The 23365-nt window shown below is 43.1% G+C and overlaps 1 protein-coding gene across 1 annotated transcript; it reads right to left on the minus strand.

Moving 5' to 3' along the window:
- Positions 1-4809: 4809 nt before the first annotated feature.
- Positions 4810-23338, minus strand: LOC109424077 (ATP-binding cassette sub-family C member 4). The gene is made up of 9 exons (XM_019699159.3): positions 22578-23338; positions 16006-16188; positions 15563-15945; positions 14581-15505; positions 14322-14526; positions 13744-14258; positions 6393-6733; positions 5390-6338; positions 4810-5335 (listed from the first exon to the last, which is right to left on the minus strand). Exons 1-9 carry the CDS (start codon positions 22760-22762, stop codon positions 5092-5094), a joined length of 3930 nt encoding a protein of 1309 aa, XP_019554704.2. The 5' UTR covers positions 22763-23338; the 3' UTR covers positions 4810-5091.
- Between the last annotated feature and the right edge of the window lie 27 nt (positions 23339-23365).

Consider the following 23365-nt stretch of genomic DNA (forward strand, 5'->3'; position numbering starts at 1 on the left):
TCCTGATAAAATATGTTTGAATTATTTCCTCTTTAATTGTCTATACATCTCAGAGAAGAGAATTGTCGGACAAAAGAAGCACAAAACAAGCAATACCCCAAAAGCGAAACTGTTTGATGGTAGATCTTCAACAGGGTTTGCAGTGTTTACTCACTCGAAGTTGCCGCTCGAAAATCCCAATGCAAGGCTTAAAAACCTCTAATTCTTTATCCTTTTCTGTTCAATTTGGGACAAACTTATGTCGTATTGGGTGGTTTGTCGTAACAGATGCAGGTTGCGACATTGTCATTATTGTTGCGCGATGGTTGAAGTTTGGTTCAGTGACATCTATTATTCATGTACACAACACTGCCGTGAATCGCATATCAGTCCCATCTTTGCTGGATTTCCTATGCAAATGGGACTGATATGCGATTCACGGCAGAACATGTTGTAGGAATATCCTCTTAAAGACGACTGTTTTTATTTTGATAATTTTGTGCAGTGGGCACCTCATAAAAGGCACTAGCTAAGGAGGTACTTGGCGAAAAAGTGCAGCCCTAACAGGGGATGCGACTCTCCAGTGTAAAAACCTGGACGATCACCGACGCAGAGGAGCTTGCAGCCGCACTGAAGCAGCAGTGTGAGGGAGATGCACCAAGTGCATCAATCCGTCTGCGGAAGGGGCCGGCAGGCACGCAGATCACCACGATCAAGGCGACTGCAGTCAGGAAGAGGCGCCTTGGCCAAGGCCAAGCCCTCGCAGGTGGAAGACATCATACTTCGACGAAGAGATATTTAGGGAGGCGCTCAGCGTACTTGCGATGCAACCATGCCTAGGCGAGTCCACTCTAGGAATGGGAGACCACCGGCTTACTGGTGGTCTCAAGCGGATCGCGGATACAGCGACGAACGACAGGTGGTGTATTCGCCGCTGTTAAAACCGCGCTAAAGGCCGAGATAAGGGTAGCTTTGGCCTGTTTGAGGGTCTCTGCCAGAGTGCCAATGCGAATCCGTGGAGTGCTGCCTACAGGACGGCCATAGGTGTGATGGTTCCTATGAAGCAATCTCCAGAGGTGTTGGAGGGTATCATCGAGGGTTTTTTTCCGTGCCATGATCCTAGTCCTTGGCCTCCTTTGGTAGGACAATCGCGGATTGGGGCTGGCGATGAGGAGAAGGTCACCGATGTGGAACTTGCGGCGATAGCGTAGGTAAGCTGGGAAGTACTTATAGGCTGATGTGCCTGAGGGTTGTTAGCGGATACCGTACCGTGTCACACGATGCGCTCTGCGTCATTACTGGTATGGTGCCTATCGGTATCCTTATCAGGGAGGACATAGAGAGCTTCGAGTTGTTGTTGAGAGTTTTGTGCTTAGCTGGTAGTGCAGCCTGGGCACTGTTGTCCTTCTGACATCAGCTAGATTGAGGAGGTACGACCTGTTCACCAAGGAGGTGCGGCTCAAACAGCAGCGTCTGTTCTGGCATCCAGCGGGTGAGTAAGACATGCTGCATCACGCCCAGCTAGATCTAAGCCCCATCCCATGGTCGTCCCAGTGTTGGTTGGGACGTTAAACAGAACTGGCACGATGGCCCTCCGGCGAGACAGGAGTGTTGGCGTAGGCCCTATGAGCCACCCGTAAAAATCCCCATTGCGAATTACATAGGAGAAAATACGACTCGATACAATCGGCAAAGACCCACGCGACGAAATAAGGACTACGATTGGAAACTTGGAACATGGAATTGCAAGTCACTAGGTTTCGAAGGATGTGGCAGGATAATCTACGGCGAACTACATCCCCGCAACTTCGACATCGTGGCGTTGCAGGAACTTTGTTGGACTGGACAGAAAGTGTGGAAAAGCGGGCATCGAGCGGCTACCTTCTACCAAAGCTGTGGCACCACCAATGAACTGGGAACAGGATTCATAGTGTTGGGCAAGATGCGAGAACGTGTGATCGGCCGATCAACACAAGGATGTGCATGTTGAGAGTTAAGAGCCGTTTCTTCAACTACAGCATCATCAACGTCCACTGCCCACACGAAGGGAGACCCGATGACGAGAAAGAAGCGTTCTACGCGCAGTTAGAGCAAACATACGATGGTTGATCGCCACGTGAATCGTTGCCGGCGACATGAACGCGTAGGAAGGGAGAAAATGTACAGACCGATAATCGGGTGGAACAGCCTGCACGCCGTATCGAATGATAGAGGCCATCGATGCGTAAACTTTGCAGCCTCCCGTGGTATGGTAGTCCGAAGCACCTTCTTTCCCCGCAAAGATATCCACAAAGCCACCTGGAGATCACCCGACCACCAAACAGAAAACCAAATCGACCACGTTCTAATCGACGGTAAATTCTTCTCGGATATAACCAACGTCCGCACATACCGCAGTGCGAATATAGATTCGGATCACTACTTAGTCGCTGTATGCATGCGCTCAAAACTTTCGACAGTTATCACCACGCGTCGGAGTCGAACGCCGCGGCTCAACATCGAGCAACTTCGTAACGTAGAAGTGGCTCAAGACTACGCGCAGCAGTTAGCAGTGGCCCTACCAACGGAAGAGCAGCTTGGCGCAGCTACACTTGAAGATGGCTGGAGGGACATCCGATCCGCCATAGGTAGTACCTCGGCTACAGCACTAGGCTTCGCTACTCCGAATCACAGAAACGACTGGTACGACGGTGAATGTGAACAGTTGAAAAACGAGAAGAATGCAGCATGGGCGAGAATGCTGCAACACCGTACGAGAGCGAATGAGGCACGTTACAAACAGGCGCGGAATAGGCAGAACTCCGTCTTCCGGATGAAGAAGCGCCAGCAGGAAGAACGAGATCGCAAAGCGATGGAAGAGCTGTACCGCGCTAAGGACACACGAAAGTTCTACGAGAAGCTGAACCGCTCGCGCAGAGGCTTTGTGCCACAAGCCGACATGTGCCGAGATAATCACGGGAATATTCTCACGAGCGAGCGTGAGGTGGTCGAGAGGTGGCGGCAGCATTACGATGAGCACCTCAATGGCGACGTTGCAAGTACCGAAGGTGGCGTGATAACAGATCTAGGAGTATGTGCACAGGACGAAAGACTTCCGGCCCCTGACCTTCAAGAGATTGAGGAGGAGGTTGGCCGGTTGAAAAACAACAAAGCAGCTGGAGTAGATCAACTACCAAGAGAGTTACTAAAACACGGTGGAGAAGCACTGGTTAGAGCACTACACTAAGTCATTACTAAGATATGGGAGGAGGAAGTATTACCGGAGGAGTGGATGGAAGGTATCGTATCTACAAAAAAGGGCGACAGGTTGCGGGAACTATCGCGTGATCACACTACTGAGCGCTGCCTACAAGATACTCTCTCAAATTTTATGCCGCCGTCTATCACCGATTGCAACGGACCAGATGTTCGCCATCCGCCAGTTGTTGCAGAAATGCCGCGAATACAACGTGCCCACACATCACTTGTTCATTGATTTTAAATCGGCGTATGATACAATCGATCGAGAACAGCTATGGCAGATTATGCACGAATACGGATTCCCGGATAAACTGATACAATTAATCAAGGCGACGATTGATCGAGTGATGTGCGTAGTTCGAGTATCAGGGACACTCTCGAGTCCCTTTGAATATCGCAGAGGGTTACGACAAGGTGATGGTATTTCGTGCTTGCTGTTTAATGTTGCGTTAGAGGGTGTAATAAGGAGAGCGGGGATAAACACGAGTGGTACGATTTTTACGAAGTCCGTTCAGCTGCTTGGTTTCGCTAATGATATTGATATTATAGCTCGTAAATTTGAGACGATGGTGGGAACGTACATCTGACTAAAGAGCGAAGCCAGGCGAATCGGATTAGTCATTAATGTGTCGAAGACAAAGTACATGATGACAAAGGGCTCCAGGGAGGAATCACCGCGCCCGCCACCCCGAATTTCTATCGACGGTGATGAAATCGAGGCGGTTGGCGAATTTATGTACTAGGACTTACTGATGACCGCCGACAACGACACCAGCAGAAAAATTCAGAGACGCATTGTGGCAGGAAATCGAGCTTACTTTGGACTCCGCAGAACTACGATCGAAGAAAGTTCGCGTAACACGAACTTAACTATCTACAAAACGTTGATTAGACCGGTACACGAAGCATGGACCCTACGTGCAGAGAACCAGTTTTCGAACGGAAGGTGTTGCATACCATCTACGGCGGAGTGCAGATGGAAGACGGGACTTGAAGAAGGCGAATGAACCACGAGCTGCATCAGCTGCTGAGAGAACCACCCATCGTCCACACCGCGAAAATCGGGAGACTACGGTGGACGGGTCACGTCATCAGGATGTCGGATAGCAACTCGACTAAAATGGTTCTCGAGAGTCATCCGACCGATACAAGAAGACGTGGAGCGCAGCGAGTTAGGTGGGTTGACCAAGTAAAGGAAGATCTGCGGACCCTACGCAGAGTGCGGAACTGGAGACAAACAGCCATGGACCAAGTGGAATGGAGACGGCTTCTATGTACAGCAGAGGCCACCCAGGCCTTCGTCTGATCCGTAAGGTAAGCACAAAGAGCTTCGAAATGTCCAGGCACGCGAGGAGATCGAACTAACCGACGATAATGCAGGTTACGCAGCTAAACCTAAACTAAATACTGTGAAGCCGCAGAGCAGTTGCTGTGGCAGCCAGTCTCGGAGTCAAGTAGAGACTACGCCCAACTAGCGGACCCTTACCGAAGTTTTTAAAGCTTTCGAATTATAACCATGAGGAGCATAGGCGTATTCGGATCTGAAAGGCTTTCGAAGCGCTTGAAAATTCAAAAGATCACTAAAAGATATACTACTTCACTATATGTATAGGTCTTATAATAACTTAACTCATTACGAATTTGTGTCCCTTAACTAGTTCATTTTTTTTTTCTAAACTAATTAAACTGTCATTGTTATTCAAGAACAAAAACAACGAACACTCTGTTTACAGTTTACGGTAATTAGTTAGGTCTGTATCAGATACGACTCATCATAACGCATAAGTAAATGTATATAAAAATATATTTCTATGTAAGTACACCTTTGTGTTGTATAACAATTGACCTGTTCTAATTCTAAGTAAGTAGACTCTATTTTTTTGCCAAATTGATGAGATTTTCCGCTTCCACCGGACCGGTAGCCATAACGATTTCTCTAAACACTCCCTGAGGAATCTGCACCAGCTCGCATGGGGTTCCAAACTCCACCGCTTTGCCGTCGCTCATCACCAGTATCCGATCGTAATCCATGATGGTATTGAGTCTGTGTGCTATCGTCAGTACCGTACATTCTGCGAATCGTTGCCGAATGGTTTGCTGGATCAGATGGTCAGTTCTAAAAAAAAATCGTTATCAGTTTAAGGTTAATATTCATTTGAGTACAACATACTCTGGGTCCACATTTGCCGTGGCTTCATCTAGCACCAGAATCCTATTGCTTCGAAGAATAGCTCTCGCCAAGCACAGCAGTTGCCGCTGCCCCACGCTGAAGTTCGACCCGCCAGCTGCAATGTAAGTCTGCAACCCGGAAGGTCCATCGGCAACTTCCTTCAGTTCAACCAGTTCAAGCGCTTGCCACAGATCTGCGTCGCTATACTTATCGAAAGGATCTAGATTTTTTCTCAACGTTCCACTGAATAATACCGGATCTTGTGGAATGATGGAAATATTCGATCTCAAGGTTTCCAAGGTGATATTTTCCGTGTTTATGCCATCAATGGCGATATTTCCTTCGATAATTGCCGTTCGAAATAACGCACCGATGATCGAGGACTTACCAGCACCGGTTCTACCAACAATTCCTACCTTTTCCCTAGGTTTGATCTCAAAGCTAAGATCCCGAAGAACAAGTGGAGCGTCCTCGAAATACTTAAACTTTACATTTTTAAACTCTATCCGACCTTCTGAAGGCCATTGTTTTGGTAAAACCGCACGTTCTGCGTCTTCCTTGGGCTGCTTTTCCGCTGGCAAGTCTCTGTACTCCAGCAACCGTTCGACCGCGATCAAATGGTTAAACATTTCGGCACTTTGTCGAATTCCGAACTGCAGCATCCCAGCCAAGGCAGTTATCTGAGTAACCACTAAACCTACCTTATCTCCGAGGACGCTGTTGTCCAGCAACAGGAAAGTGAACACTACGGTTACCAGAAACACGAAGAATATCAAATCTAGCACCATTCCGAATGCAACTCTCCCGCAGTGGAACATAAAGTACGCTCCGGTGTTGACGTTTTGGTGTTGATCGAACTCTGCAATCAGCAGTTGTTGAACCTTGAAAGACCGAATCGTCGGGAGACCGTTCAAGGTGGTGGCAATGTGGGTAAAAATTGGGGATCGCGCTGAAAAGTTTACCATGAGTAACATTTCTTATAATTACAGCATTCGTAACTCACTGATTCCTTCCAATCGCCGACTGTTCTGCGAAGTCTTCATGTAGATCGTTCTCGTGTACAGCAATATGGCCAGCAGTATCAAAATCGGTATCAGAAAGAACGGTTGAACGATCAGAATCACCAGCATGGCGCCTATGATGGTTAGTACGGTTTGTGTGGCATCCATGATCGACTTGGGTAGTAGCTCGTCCATGGCACCCATATCCTTGGAGAACCGGTTCAGAATTCGACCTGATGGGTTCGTGTCGAAGAAGCGCTTCGTTGCCGAGATGAAACCCTTGAAGCACCAATCGTGGATGTTCTGCGAGGCACGTGCACAGGAACGGTAGAAATTGACGGCCCTGGGTAGGAAAATTGGGAGCTATGGCTTATTGATTTCAGGAATAGTTCTGGAGAAATTCTTAGAGCGGGATTCTTGGAGAAGGTCAGTTTATATTCTTCAACTCATCCGGGGATTTGTCAAGGAATTCCACTGGGTATTCCTACGGGAGTATCTTGGCAAATTGCCTCCAATAACAAATGCAGAATTTGCTTTTAGAATTTTTTCAGTAGAAGCACGAAAGTTTCCCCAAAAGTTCTGAGTTCCTTCGCAACTTTCTCTAGGAATTCTTCCGGAAATAAGTCCAAGAAAAGACCCCGGATATTCAATGGAAATTCCTCTGGAAGTTACACCATAAGTTTATCGAAGAAAACATCTGAATTTCCTTCGGTAATTTCATTGGAAAATCCTTCGATAATTCTACAATTTCTTTAAGAAGTTATTCCAGAATTCTTCCGGCATTTTTTATTCCTTCGATTAATTAGGAAATTCCTTTGATAATTCCATCGGCATTTCCTATGGAAATTTCATCGGTTATTCCTTTGAGCATTGTTTCGGCAATTCTATTGGAAGCTCCTTTGGGATTTTTTTTTCGGAAACCATTTTAAGAATCTCATCGACAATTATTTTGACATGTTCTTTGGGAATTTCTTTGGCAACATCTTTGGAAATTATTTCGAAAATTTCCTCAGCAATTCATGCAAAAATACATTCAGTCAAAAAACTGCTTTGGAACATATTCATGCCCTACGGAAATTGCTAATGCAATTTCTTCAGCAGTTCGTTTCACAATTGAATCGGTGACTTGTTTGTGAATTTATTTGAAAATTCTTTGGGAATTATTTCGGTAATCTCATTAAAAAAGCGGCATTAAAAAATCGAAACCTTCTCCAAGGATTTAGCATGAATTGCTTAGCAAGTTTGTTCGGAAATTCTTTCTTGAAATCCTTTCTGAAGTTTCTTCGAGAGTCCTCCTGGAAAATCATTAGGGAATTATTCTTAGCATTCTTTCAAGATTTTTTTTGGAGAATTCTTTTAGGAATCAGTCCTTGAATTCCTTCAGAAGTTTCTCCGGGGATTTTTTCAGGTTTGTTATGTCTTTATTATCGAGACTTTCACTCCAAGGCTGGTTCGTCTCCAATTTTTCTTTCAGGTTTATTATTCGAAGATTTCTCCAGGAATTGCTTTTAAAGTTCAATTGGGAGCGGATCTGATCTTGCCATCACTCTCGGATGATGTCGGCGAGAGGAGTTACGGAATGGAATGATACAGAAGCGTTGCGATCAGCAGGTGAAGATTTAAGCATAAGTGATGCATTACAACGTCGAAAACTTTGTCGACGAGTTGGAGCTTCAAGGAAAATATTTAAAGATGAAGCAGCCGTGCACATCAAGGACGATGTGAAAAATCAAGATGACCGAACTGTAGTAGGCCTTGCCGTTTCAAAAACTGTATTATGTCATAATAAAGAACACCGTAATACGAACTACACGTCTTCCTTTATAAGTCCCTACAATACTAAAGTCTGCGTCTGATCTTAAGATATAAATTGAAAACTTTTGGGATTTCCCAGGAAAACCTGATATTCGTTCGAAGTTACATTTAAAGCTATTTGTAGGAGTTTCTAAAGTCTATCAGAAATATCTGCGGAAAATTATTCAGCGATTCCCTCGGAAGTTTCATCAAGAATTAAGTGAGGATCCTTTACATATAAAGGATTTTTTTTGAAAATTTATGCTACTTTCGGCAGCTTTTATAAAATCTTTGAAACACAACTTTGGCCTAAAAAGTGCTCCTACCACACTGTAATATACGACCAAGTTTCAGGCAATTTGGCCGACAAAAACCAGTCGTGACGAAATTAACTGACGAAAAAAAAAAGAAAGTCATCTTATGTAGGCATTCTTTGCAGAAATTTTGAAGAATTCTCCCAGGAGTTTCTGTATTATTCAACCTAAATTCTGTTTAATTCCATCCAAAACTTATTCAAGGATAATTCTGAGTAACACAGAGCAAACTTCCATGAAGAATTTCACCAGGAATACTTCAATAAGTTTTGGCAAAAATACCTGTACCACAGACAAACAGACGTAACACTCTACAAAAGGGCTTGACACATGCATTTAACGATGAATTTGAATTTAATTGGATTTGAGCGATCCTTTCACCAGAGGCGCTAGTGTTCGATCGCTTTGGCGTTTGCGTACACGTTGCTGAATGATGCGAACGAAAATTACTGGCAAGTTGTGTAGTAGTGTGCGTGTTGGCATACTTCAAATCGCAATCCATCATGGTGTGAAGAATTGATTTCGGGAGGTTTCACATATTTTTCTCTATTAGAGTAGGAGCGTTGTTATGGAACTAATAGATGAATCCCAGGTGGATTACCTTAAGGAATTTCCAAAATCTTTCGCAAGAATTCTCGGAAAAAGTACTGTAGGAACTCCTGTAAGAATAACCAAAACTCAAATTTTGTAGGAACTTCAGAAGTAATCCCTACATGAAATATTCTTGAAAGAACTGGAACATATCCGAAAAAATTAAGTGGTTGGCAAGTTTTGACAAAAGTTTGTGAGGAATTTTTGAAACGAATATCGGGATTAGTTTCTAGACGAAATTCCTGTAGAAACTTCGGGTAGATGTTCGGGAGGAACTTCTGGAACAATTCTTCAGAAAACTTCCCGAAAATTTGAAGAGTGATTCGTATAATAATTCGTGGAGGAATTTCTTGCTGTGGGGAAGAATTTTCAAAAGATATTTTAATGATTTGCTGGAGAAACTGCCGCTGCTGCAATAATTCGTGTAGGAAATTTAACATAAATTTCTAAAAGTACTTCCGGATATTTTCTTGGAACTATTCCATGAAAAATTCCAGAGAAACTTTGGGAAGATCTCACAGCGGAACTTCCAGAAGAATTCTCATCGGAAATGTTGTACAATTCCCGGAAGTATTTTCAGGGGAACTCCTGGAGGAATCACCGGTTGAAGTTCTGGAAAAAGACACGAAGGTATTTCTGAAAGTGCTCTTGGAAGAACTTCTGGAAAATTCCCAGAGCATCACCCAGAAGAGTTTATTAAGAAACTTCTTAAAAAACTGGCGATAGAACCCCCTGAAATTACACAAAAAGGAGGCTTGCTACGCCAATGCCTCTCGATCCCCCTGTAACGCACCTGAGACCATTCGACCACCCCTCCCAAAGACCTCCCTGAAGCCCCCTTTGAACGCATTTGTACCCCCCCCCCCCCCCAAATACCTTGAAAGCCATCTGAAACCCCGCATAACCTCCTTTCTGTAGCCGTTCGCGCTTCTTATAGTACATACTTTGCAACCTTGAAATTGATAATGATTGCGAACAATTTAAACCTAAAAATTGAGTTTGAATAATACATTCCAAATTCTAGGAATTGTTCCGGAAATTCCTTGAGTATTCTCCGGAATCTTCTCGGAAGGATTCCTAGAGGTACTTTCAGAAGAATTCCCGGAGGAAATTTTGTGCAATTCCCGGAGGAATTGCCATATGGAATCTCCGGGGAAACTTCTGGCAAAAATCTCCGGAGGAACATCTTGAGTAAGAAACGGAGGAATTCGAAAAAATATGCTGCAATAACATTCGAACAAATTCCTGGAGGTACTTCTAGACGAATTTTCCTAAAGTTTCTTAAAGAAACCACGAAGGAACTTCGAGAATAATTTCCGAAAGAGCTTCTGGAAGACACCACAAAGGAATTTTTACAAAAGTTCCCAAAGGGACTTCTATAAGAATCCATGCAGGAATCTGCAACAGTTCCTAAAGCAGTTTCCGGAAGCATTTCTGCAGAAATTTCTTAAATAATTCTCAGTGGGATGCATACAGAAACACTCGAAGGAACTCCTAAAGCAAATTTCAGTGAAGCTCCTAAAGAAACTTCCAGTGAAACTCCTAGAGAAATTTCCAGTGGAAATCTAGAGGAATTTCCAGTGGAATTCCTTGAGAAATTCCTAGAGCAACTCCTGGTGATACTTCTAAATGAATTTCATACGAACCTTCTGAAGTTTTTTTTTATCTGTATTAACGAGATTTTTAGCCCTAGGCTAGTTCATCTCGGGACCCACGCTTTACTTCCCTTCCGAAGGAAGAACTCACATTTTGCGAGCTTGTCGGGAGTGGGATTCGATCCCAGGTCCTCGGCGTGATAGTCAAGTGTTCTAACCATCACACCAGGTCCGCTCCACTAGCTCCACCTTCTGAAGTTTTCAAGGTCAATATAAGAATCCCCGATAAAATAAACTTCTGTTGTAGTTTACAATGTAATTACTAATGAAACCTTCAGTAAAACTCTTGATTAAATTCTCAATGGGATTCCTAGAGAGTTTACAAGCAGAGATCCTACTGGTATTCTCAGTGCAACTTCTACTAGAAATTTATTTAACATTTCCACGTGGAATTCCTAATAAAGTTCCTTTGAAAACTTCAGCTTCATAGGGATATTTTTTTTTCAGGAGTTCCTCTGCGCATTCCCCTGCGAATTTCACTGAAAATTTATTCTGGATTATTTCTGGACGTTACATTGAGAATTCCCATGTGAAATCTTCCAGGAATTCCATCGGAGATTCTTACAGATGTTTCATTTTCAAGAATTCAGAAGTTATGTAAGAAATTCCTTTTCGTATTGCATCGGCAATTACTCTACAAATTCCACTAGGAGTTTCTCAATGTACTCAATTGGGAATTCCTCTAGATTTCTACTGAAAATCCTCTAAGAGTTTCACTGAAATTGCCTTTTGGAGTTTTTCCGGGAACACTTCTAGGGGCTCCTTCGAATACTCCTGCACAGTAAAACCGCTCAGCACTTAAATTTTTAAGACCTACTCATAAATGCATAATATCCATACCACTCATAAAATGTGTAAGAGTTACACATTTACAAAATCTGCTCCTGCATCCACAAAATCAATGAAGTTGCAATTTTTTTTAGTATGGCAATCTAGCTAGGTTTACTAGTGACCTTGGCGAATCAAAAAAATATAGCCATTTCGCATCTAGAATAGTGTACGAGCAGATTTTGGGAATGTGTAACTCTTACACATTTCATGAGTGGTATGGAAATTATGCATTTATGAGAAGGACTGGGAATTATTCAAGAAATTCTTCTGGAACTCTAGCAGATGTTCCTGTGAGAATTCTTCTAGAAATGCCTTTGGAAACTTTTTGTAGAAATTCCTTAGTGTTTTTTTTTTTCCTTCTAAAATTGTTCCAAAAGTTCCTTCGGAAGTTTCTTTGTGAAATCTTTCAAAAATTCGTCTAGAAGTACCTCCCAGGAGTTAGTTCGAGTGTTAGTGCTGGAATTGTTTCAGAAGTTCTACCCTGAGTTTTTCCCGTAATTTTTCACAAGTTCTTCTGAGAATACTCCTCCGTGACTTCTTCCTGAAGTTTCTCCGAAAATTCTTTCAGGAGTTCGTCCAGAGACTAATATGGAAATCCTTCCGGGAATTATACAAAAATTCCTCTGGGAATTTTTCTGGAAAATCTTTCCAAAGTTTTCTCCAGGAACAGTTCCGGGAGTACCTTTAGAACTTTATTTGAACTGTCCTCCAGAAAATCTTCTAAAGACCCTTTAAAACTAGTTTCCAAAAAAAAAAACATCCGGGAATTATCCCAGGCATTTCTTTAGGATCTTATGCTAATTGATTCAGAAGTTCCAATGAGAATTCCCCTAGTAATTTCATTGGAAATCTATTCTGGAGTTTTTTGAAAGTCTGATTAGGAATTCAGAACTTCTGTAGGAAATTCCTCTTTAAATTGCACAAGGAATTTCTCTAGGAATTCTACAAGAAGTGTCTCAAGAAACTTCCTCTATAGACTGTTTCAGAAAATAAAAATACACTTTTTATTAAATAAAATTAACGGTTTTGATGATTTCTATCAACTTCATCTAAAATACAGCATATTGTGTTCCACATTTTTGTATTTTCTCCGGGTACTCCTGTAGAAGTTTCACTGGGAATTATTCAAGAAATACTTCAGGAGTTTGCTTCGGGAACTCGTGCAAATATTCCTGCGAGGATTCTTGTGTTTGTTTCGTAACTTTTTGTAGAAATTCATTTAGATTTTTTTTTCAGAAGTTCCTTCGGAAGTCTCTTTGTGAACTCATTCGAATTTATCTGAAACTACCTCCCAGGAGTTTGTTCGAGTGTTAGTGCTAGAATTCTTCCAGAAGTTCTATAATGATTTTTTTTTTCAGAAGTTTCATGATGAGTTACTCCGTAAAATTTTCAGGAATTCTTTTGAGAATACTCCTCCGTAACATCTTCTAGAAGTTTCTCCGAGGATTCTTCCAGGAGTTCCTACAGAAAAAAAAATCCGGATTTTTTTTCGGGAATTGTACAAAAGTTCCTCCGAGAATTCTTCTGGAAATTCCTCTAGAAAATCTTTCCGAAGCTACTGTAGAAAATCTCGAGAAAGTTTCTCCAGGAATAGTTTCGGAAGTACATTAAGAAATTAATTTGAAATTTCATGCAAAATTCATCCGGCAGTACGTCCAGAAAATTTGGAAAAGATTTTTTGAAATATTATCCGGACATTCTCCCAGGAATTCTTCCAGATTGTTTTTTTTTTTCAGAAAACTCTTTCATTATTTGTTTTAAAAATTCCTCCGCTATCTATTGCACAAGTACTTCCCGAAACTCTTTCGAAAGTTTTATAAAGATTATCTTCCAGATGGTCTCCCGGATATGTACCAGAACCTTTTGTGAGAATTTCACCTTGAAACTCCTGCTTTAAAAAAAGTTCCTCTAGAATTCTAAAAGTTGTGGGGGATTTTTTCAGAAATCAGGAATTTAGGAATTTTTCCGTGAAATTCTTCTGAATTTCTGTCAATTCTAGAGGAATTGATCCAGTCAGTGTATACGTAAAGAAGAAAGAAAAAGTAAAGCATATGGATTGGCCTGGTATTGAACCCAGAACAATCTCTATATGAACCAGAAACAATAACAATTAGATCGTCAAGCCCATAATGAAAAAAAAAACACAAGATTAATCAATAAGAACTTACCTTATCATACCTACAACAAAAATACCAGCAACTGCTCCAGCTTGAACGTACAAACATACATCCGTGCCGAGTGGTTCGGAAGAACCAATTTCCAACACATGAGAATCGTTTTTAGCTTCAATAAACGACCTTAACTCCTCTTGAGACACCCAGAATGAAATCCAATAATCGGTGAAACTGACAATCAGCTGAGTAAGCACAAATAGAAATATCAGGCAGATGGCTATTGCCAACCCGCCAGCACCTGACGAATAATGAAGGAACATGGATCCCGCCAGACTGTCCGCCGAAGATTTCTCAAAAGCTTGTTCCATCTTTTTGCTATCGTACTGTTCCGCCCTTTCGTCGTTGTCCTCTTCACTGACGCTGGATCGCGACGAAGTGACGGAAGTACACGAATCCTGCCGACTCAGATGGGTGTCGTGGTCCGGAGTGCTTTCGGACTCGCCCATCTGTACAAAGTCAATCCCATTGTGCATCAGTTCCTGCGGTGGTCCTTGGGCTTCGATTTTACCCTGCAAATTCAAAGGTAACGATAAGTTGGACAGGTTTGCTAGTGTTGGGATAAAGCTCCTCACATCATTCATTACAATGACCCAGTCTGCTTCCACCAGAAAGTGTACTTGATGAGTAACCAAGATTCGTGTTGCACCTTGTCTACCTAGAAATCCTTTGTCTCCAATGCACAACTCAAAAAGATGTTTGGCTACGTGGGCATCAACAGCACTTAGGGGATCATCCATAAGGTATATACCGGACTGCTTGTAGACTGCTCGTGCTAAACTAAAGATTAATCAATATTTTCGAATAAATCTTGTTCTTATCTTACGAAATTACCATATCCTAGCTTTCTGTCCACCGGAAAGTGAAATACCTCGCTCCCCGACCAGAGTCTCATCACCATCCGGGAATTGCTCCAAATCAGCTTCCAATGCGCACACTCGAAGCACTTTCTTGTATCGCTTCCGATCCAAAGCGTTGTCGAAAAGAATGTTCTGTCGAATACTTCCAGCGAACAACCACGGTTCTTGACTGACATAGGAAATCGTTTCATTGCACACGATTCGCCCGGCTTCTAACGGTAGTTCACCGAGAATAGCTTGCAGAATGGACGATTTTCCAGATCCGATTGCTCCAACAATTCCCACCAGTCGACCCCTCGGGATATCTGCATTCAAGTTATCCAGTGTAAGCGGACGGTGACTCTGATTTTCTTCTTGGGGCATGACCCAGCGGGCAGTTACCCCTTGAAAAGACAGTGCTACATTCGATTCTTCGCGTTCAGGTTTATCTGAATCCTCGCATCCTCCGTTTTGAAGAAATCGTTCTGAAATCTCATCATACTCTAAGAACTTTTGCAACCGGCGAGTTGCAACCAATCCCTCGGCAATTTCCGCAACCCCTCTTACGAACATTCCCGACATGGAAAACGCCACAATGTTTAGATAGCTAGCTACAACAAACACCTTGGCAGCCGTTATCTCTTCCTGCATCAAGATCAAACCAACCATTGTGGCGAATAGTGCAGCTCGAGTCGTAAACAACCCGAAGGTCATGTACAAACCCCGGATGAAACCGCTTTTCAGAACTATTTTCAGCTCCGCTCTTCTAGCAGCGGAAATCAACTTGGCGAACGGTTTCTCCCATGCGTACATCTTGATGACCTGGATTCCGGAAATGATTTCGTCCATCAGTCGAATACGCTCATCCGTTTTAAGGGCCGTTTGAAGCCGGTAGCGTGACGTTAGTTTGCCGAAAAATGCTGCAAAGAGATAACTTTCTAGTTCTAGAAACACTTCAATATCCTAGCATTACTTACACTGAATCGGCGTAACCACAAAAATGACCACCATACCGATGGGACCAGCCCAACCCACTTCGTACCACAGCAGAACCAGCACAATAACCAGTATAATAGGCGATGCCCACATATAGCAGATGAGGAAAGCTACAATGTCGAACCGGTTCACATCGTTGGACATGAGGTTCACAACCTTCCCGGGTGATGTATCCCCGAGGGCATTCCTGGACAACCGTAGCGACTTCCGATATAGCACACTGCACATTGCAATCTTGGTCCGGATTCCGGTCAAACAGGTCAGAATGCCGTACTGGTTGTCGAGAATGATGCTGCCCGCTTTGGCTGCGATCATGGCGATCGCATAGTACAGGGCTTCCTCGTAGGATATGTCCGATTGGCGTCTGTTTCCGATTTGATGTTAGTACATTGTATAAGAAACGATAATAATATGTTTCAGTTACCTGAAGTACAGCAGAAGTCGTCCGAGGAGAATGGGTTGAGCAATGCGGAGGACTATCTCCCCGAAAACTGTAATCAACGACAGCACAACCCAGTCTTTCCAGAAAGTTCGAAAGATGGCCTTCACCAGTGAAGGTCGCGCATTCTTGTGTTGTTTACATTTATGAAGCTGCAATCGCCAGTTTCTAGAAAAAGTGTAAATGGTGAGAACTTCAATTAGATGAGGATGAGGATTATTTTATTGCTAACTTTACTATGAAGTTACGGAGAAAAAACTGATAAGCACAGGATACTGTAGAGAGTCTTTTCAGGGTTCTGTAGAGAACCCTCTCAGGATTCTGTGGAGAATCCTCTCAGGATTCTGTAGAGAGTGCTCTCAGGATTCTGTAGAGAGTGCTCTCAGGATTCTGTAGAGAGTGCTCTCAGAATTCTGTAGAGAGTGCTCTCAGGATTCTGTAGAGAGTGCTCTCAGGATTCTATAGAGAGTGCTCTCAGGATTCTGTAGAGAGTGCTCTCAGGATTCTGTAGAGAGTGCTCTCAGGATTCTGTAGAGAGTGCTCTCAGGATTCTGTAGAGAGTGCTTTCAGGATTCTGTAGAGAGTGCTCTCAGGATTCTGTAGAGAGTGCTCTCAGGATTCTGTGGAGAATCCTCTCAGGATTCTGTGGAGAATCTTCTCAGGATTCTGTGGAGAATCCTCTTAGGATTCTGTGGAGAATCCTCTCAGGATTCTGTGGAGAATCATCTCAGGATTCTGTGGAGAATCCTCTCAGAATTATGTGGAGAATCCTCTTAGGATTCTGTGGAGAATCCTCTCAGGATTCTGTGGAGAGCCCCCTCAGGATTCTGTGGAGAGTCCCCTCAGGATTCTGTGAAGAGTCCCCTCAGGATTCTGTGGAGAATCCTCTCAGGATTCTGTGGAGAATCCTCTCAGGATTCTGTGGAGAATCCTCTCAGGATTCTGTGGACAATCCTCTCAGGATTCTGTGGACAATCCTCTCAGGATCCTGTGGACAATCCTCTCAGGATTCTGTGGAGAATCCTCTCAGGATTCTGTGGACAATCCTCTCAGGATTCTGTGGACAATCCTCTCAGGATTCTGTGGACAATCCTCTCAGGATTCTGTGGACAATCCTCTCAGGATTCTGTGGACAATCCGCTCAGGATTCTGTGGACAATCTTCTCAGGATTCTGTGGACAATCCTCTCAGGATTCTGTGGACAATCCTCTCGGGATTCTGTGGACAATCCTCTCAGGATTCTGTGCACAATCCTCTCAGGATTCTGTGGACAATCCTCTCAGGATTCTGTGGAGAATCCTCTCAGGATTCTGTGGAGAATCCTCTCAGGATTCTGTGGAGAATCCTCTCAGGATTCTGTGGACAATCCTCTCAGGATTCTGTGGACAATCCTCTCAGGATTCTGTGGACAATCCTCTCAGGATTCTGTGGAGAATACTCTCAGGATTCTGTGGAGAATACTCTCAGGATTCTGTGGAGAATACTCTCAGGATTCTGTGGAGAATACTCTCAGGATTCTGTGGAGAATACTCTCAGGATTCTGTGGAGAATACTCTCAGGATTCTGTGGAGAATACTCTCAGGATTCTGTGGAGAATACTCTCAGGATTCTGTGGAGAATACTCTCAGGATTCTGTGGACAATCCTCTCAGGATTCTGTGGACAATCCTCTCAGGATTCTGTGGAGAATCCTCTCAGGATTCTGTGGAGAATCCTCTCAGGATTCTGTGGAGAATCCTCTCAGGATTCTGTGGAGAATCCTCTCAGGATTCTGTGGAGAATCCTCTCAGGATTCTGTGGAGAATCCTCTCAGGATTCTGTGAAGAATTATTACGAAAAAATAATGAAGCACTAAAATATAGCATATTGTAGTGGAACCTTACAAATGCGTAATAAATCAGGACATCACATTTGGACGTACACAACACAGAACATATATTTTGCCCTGTTACCCTAGTGGATAACAATTTTCGATTACAGGATGACGAGGTTTCGCCAATGTTGTTAGTCCATCAGTCAATCCTGTAATCGTATTTTCTCCGGCAGGTTGCCTTTGGATCACAGCATTAGTTACTTTCATAGCTCTGTTTTGTCTAGGAATTTCTAATCCTAAGGGGGCATCTCGATTCGGGTTTCATCACTAGAGTTCTATAACTTGAAGTCTGTGCCAGGGAAAGGTTTACATCTCTAGTACTAGCTACTTTATCGGCGCTGCAGTCTTGGGGAATCAAAACGACTGTTTTAGATTTGTCTCGTTTTGATTCCCCAAGACTGCAGCGCCGATAAAGTAGCTAGATCACACATATCAGTCGCACTCTCTTAAGTACCATCTCTAGTACTTCATCGCGGTCCGAAATGTCCTGAATCATAGCAATCGAAAAAGGATTGCGGGCCTCTATTCTATCAGAACGCTATAAATGTGCATTAACACTAGGGGAATATTTACAAGTTAAAATACGATATTTAACACAAAAATAAAACTTGTAATAGAATCCTCTCAAGATTCTGTGGAGAATCCTCTCAGGATTCTGTGGAGAATCCTCTCAGGATTCTGTGGAGAATCCTCTCAGGATTCTGTGGAGAATCCTCTCAGGATTCTGTGGAGAATCCTCTCAGGATTCTGTGGACAATCCTCTCAGGATTCTGTGGACAATCCTCTCAGGATTCTGTGGACTATCCTCTCAGGATTCTGTAGAGAATCCTCTCAGGATTCTGTAGAGAATCCTCTCAGGATTCTGTGGAGAATCCTTTCTGAAGAGAATCCTTCCAGGATTCTGTGGAGAATCCTTCCAGGATTCTGTGGAGAATCCTTCCAGATTCTGTGGAGAATCCTTCCAGGATTCTGTGGAGAATCCTTCCAGGATTCTGTGGAGAATCCTTCCAGGATTCTGTGGAGAATCCTTCCAGGATTCTGTGGAGAATCCTTCCAGGATTCTGTGGAGAATCCTTCCGGGATTCTGAAGAGAATCCTTCCGGGATTCTGAAGAGAATCCTTCCGGGATTCTGAAGAGAATCCTTCCGGGATTCTGAAGAGAATCCTTCCGGGATTCTGAAGAGAATCCTTCCGGGATTCTGAAGAGAATCCTTCCGGGATTCTGAAGAGAATCCTTCCGGGATTCTGAAGAGAATCCTTCCGGGATTCTGAAGAGAATCCTTCCGGGATTCTGAAGAGAATCCTTCCGGGATTCTGAAGAGAATCCTTCCGGGATTCTGAAGAGAATCCTTCCGGGATTCTGAAGAGAATCCTTCCGGGATTCTGAAGAGAATCCTTCCGGGATTCTGAAGAGAATCCTTCCGGGATTCTGAAGAGAATCCTTCCGGGATTCTGAAGAGAATCCTTCCGGGATTCTGAAGAGAATCCTTCCGGGATTCTGAAGAGAATCCTTCCGGGATTCTGAAGAGAATCCTTCCGGGATTCTGAAGAGAATCCTTCCGGGATTCTGAAGAGAATCCTTCCGGGATTCTGAAGAGAATCCTTCCGGGATTCTGAAGAGACTCCTTCCGGGATTCTGAAGAGAATCCTTCCGGGATTCTGAAAAGAATCCTTCCGGGATTCTTAAGAGAATCCTTCCGGGATTCTGAAGAGACTCCTTCCGGGATTCTGAAGAGAATCCTTCCAGGATTCTGAAGAGAATCCTTCCAGGATTCTGAAGAGAATCCTTCCAGGATTCTGAAGAGAATCCTTCCAGGATTCTGAAGAGAATCCTTCCAGGATTCTGAAGAGAATCCTTCCAGGATTCTGAAGAGAATCCTTCCAGGATTCTGAAGAGAATCCTTCCAGGATTCTGAACAGAATCCTTCCAGGATTCTGAACAGAATCCTTCCAGGATTCTGAAGAGAATCCTTCCAGGATTCTGAAGAGAATCCTTCCAGGATTCTGAAGAGAATCCTTCCAGGATTCTGAAGAGAATCCTTCCAGGATTCTGAAGAGAATCCTTCCAGGATTCTGAAGAGAATCCTTCCAGGATTCTGAAGAGAATCCTTCCAGGATTCTGAAGAGAATCCTTCCAGGATTCTGAAGAGAATCCTTCCAGGATTCTGAAGAGAATCCTTCCAGGATTCTGAAGAGAATCCTTCCAGGATTCTGAAGAGAATCCTTCCAGGATTCTGAAGAGAATTCTTCCAGGATTCTGAAGAGAATCCTTCCAGGATTCTGAAGAGAATCCTTCCAGGATTCTGAAGAGAATCCTTCCAGGATTCTGAAGAGAATCCTTCCAGGATTCTGAAGAGAATCCTTCCAGGATTCTGAAGAGAATCCTTCCAGGATTCTGAAGAGAATCCTTCCAGGATTCTGAAGAGAATCCTTCCAGGATTCTGAAGAGAATCCTTCCAGGATTCTGAAGAGAATCCTTCCAGGATTCTGAAGAGAATCCTTCCAGGATTCTGAAGAGAATCCTTCCAGGATTCTGAAGAGAATCCTTCCAGGATTCTGAAGTGAATCCTTCCAGGATTCTGAAGAGAATCCTTCCAGGATTCTGAAGAGAATCCTTCCAGGATTCTGAAGAGAATCCTTCCAGGATTCTGAAGAGAATCCTTCCAGGATTCTGAAGAGAATCCTTCCAGGATTCTGAAGAGAATCCTTCCAGGATTCTGAAGAGAATCCTTCCAGGATTCTGAAGAGAATCCTTCCAGGATTCTGAAGAGAATCCTTCCAGGATTCTGAAGAGAATCCTTCCAGGATTCTGAAGAGAATCCTTCCAGGATTCTGAAGAGAATCCTTCCAGGATTCTGAAGAGAATCCTTCCAGGATTCTGAAGAGAATCCTTCCAGGATTCTGAAGAGAATCCTTCCAGGATTCTGAAGAGAATCCTTCCAGGATTCTGAAGAGAATCCTTCCAGGATTCTGAAGAGAATCCTTCCAGGATTCTGAAGAGAATCCTTCCAGGATTCTGAAGAGAATCCTTCCAGGATTCTGAAGAGAATCCTTCCAGGATTCTGAAGAGAATCCTTCCAGGATTCTGAAGAGAATCCTTCCAGGATTCTGAAGAGAATCCTTCCAGGATTCTGAAGAGAGTCCTTCCAGGATTCTGAAGAGAATCCTTCCAGGATTCTGAAGAGAATCCTTCCAGGATTCTGAAGAGAATCCTTCCAGGATTCTGAAGAGAATCCTTCCAGGATTCTGAAGAGAATCCTTCCAGGATTCTGAGAAGAATCCTTCCAGGATTCTGAAAAGAATCCTTCCAGGATTCTGAAAAGAATCCTTCGAGGATTCTGAAGAGAATCCTTTCAGGATTCTGAAGAGAATCCTTTCAGGATTCAGAAGAGAATCCTTTCAGGATTCTGAAGAGAATCCTTTCAGGATTCTGAAGAGAATCCTTTCAGGATTCTGAAGAGAATCCTTTCAGGATTCTGAAGAGAACACCCAGCATCACTGCACAGGCAAACTTGGTTTGTCTGTGGTTATTGTATCGTCAAGGAGTACCATCAGGGTACCAGATTCCGCTCATCTAAGGCCAGTTTTGCAGAAAAACATCTTCTGTTAAATGACTGGTAAGCCAATTTGTAATGTTTTTGCATTTTAAGTTAGTTTAATCTAAGTATAATCAGATACAAAACAAGATTTATGTAGAACTTTTCATAAAAGTATGATATTATTAGAATTTGTGTGAGACCAAAGTGGTCCTAATTCCGCTCACGGACAAATGTATGCCATCTTTTAAATGACTTTTGCGGAAAAGTGAATTATTTTTGCAACTCTATGTTTTTACAATTATTTTTTCCTGTTCAGCGGGAGTGTATAATAGTGATTAAATACACTGTGTACTAAAATCGACAGTTTTTACGATTTTCACGTATTTTTTTGCGTGAGCGGTTATTGGAACACATAAAATTTCCTACAGCTTTTTTGGGTCCAATAGCCGCTTAAAAAATTCTACTGTTTTGTTTTTAAAATTTATGTTACTTGGTAAATATTGCATAAAATGGCTTCGCTCTCATATAATTTATATTGTCCAAGAATATCAACGACGAAAAGGGGGTATTTATGCGTGAAAACTTGATTTTTGCAACAGTGAGCGGCTATTGGGTCATGAGCGGCTACTGGTACACTGACGGTAATCCATTCCTCGTATTGTGAAACTCGTTTATTTTGCCTATGTGAGGGAGAAGTCAGTCGTTAACTAACGAATCTTGTCTGTCCAGTTGAGAACTCATAGGACTTTATTTACTTTACGTTAAAATCATATTTCGATACTCAAAATGATTAATTATTACATACATCAACTGTAACCGGTTGATAAATTTATTATCTCATGGCAAGTCTTTTTTTTTATTTCACCATGAAGAAATGACTTTACACCCTAACAGCGCTGTAGGCATTATGGAAGAGTTATCTATCGTTTGACTGTATCAACTAAACTAGATTTAGCCGGCTGTTGCTAAGCCACTACAGTTGAATTGGCCTCAATGATGAACTACTGCCAGAATATAGAAAAAGCAAAGCACAAGGAGAGACAAACTAAACTATCACTTCAATGACGTATTCCTCGCCCTCACCAGCCAGCTACGAGTTCACTAATCGATTTGAAACTCTAATTAACCCCATCAATCTGCACTTACCGCTCCAATTGATCTCCCAATCTGTCAGCGTGGTCGGCCTCCAGCGGTTTATACAGATCCGACAATCCCAGGGTCTTGGTTGAACCCTTCCGGAACATGTCCACCGTCCACCAGAAGGTTAATACCGACAGCAAGCTGGCATTTTGGCGTGGATTATCGCATAGTTTCACCTTCGGTGCTTCCATATTACACTACGTGTTCTAGCTCGCGACTCAACGTGAATAGTGTCATCCCAATCCGTTGTAGATAGGCTACCACACTTTTTTTTATCACCAATCACAGCGTTTTTGTTTGATCACATAAACCTGTCGCAGATAAGCGAGCACTTTTCTCACTATGATCACAGCAGCAGAATACTTAGCTCTAGTATCTAGTATCTAGAGTATCTTTCACGTCGCGTCGGCAAGTTATCACAGATGCGGCATCACTGATACGAAGGAGACGTGAATCAGGGCAAATATTTTGCAATGAACTTGAAACTTGAAAATCAAATCAGGCAATATGACTTGTGTCTACCGCAAACCAATCAACCATCAATATGAGTTATAAAATCAGCTGTTTACGTATCGGAGACAGCTGGAAAACTGCACAGCGATCAGAGAGTATAGAGAGAAGAAACACACTTGTCCCACCGCGGCCAATGCCAGTAGAATGACGACTACAGCGCACAAGCAGGGAGGATAGGTTCTTCTCTCAGACGATTGTTCAGCTCGTTGATGAGCCACATGTTGCTCACTGTCACTATACATGTGCGGCTTCACACTTGTGAATGGTGTATACTTGGATGT

Source organism: Aedes albopictus, chromosome 3 (assembly GCF_035046485.1).
Source record: "Aedes albopictus strain Foshan chromosome 3, AalbF5, whole genome shotgun sequence".
NCBI lineage: Eukaryota > Metazoa > Arthropoda > Insecta > Diptera > Culicidae > Aedes > Aedes albopictus.

Bases quoted from the DNA above. Each gene is read 5' to 3' on its own strand.
- LOC109424077 (XM_019699159.3), bottom strand. From the start codon at position 22,762: ATGGAAGCACCGAAGGTGAAACTATGCGATAATCCACGCCAAAATGCC. The intron at 14,527-14,580 runs GTAATTTCGTAA...ATTAATCTTTAG, and splicing joins GGACAGAAAGCTAGGATATG to TTTAGCACGAGCAGTCTACA. The intron at 6,734-13,743 runs GTAAGTTCTTAT...TTTCCTACCCAG, and splicing joins TTTGTTGTAGGTATGATAAG to GGCCGTCAATTTCTACCGTT.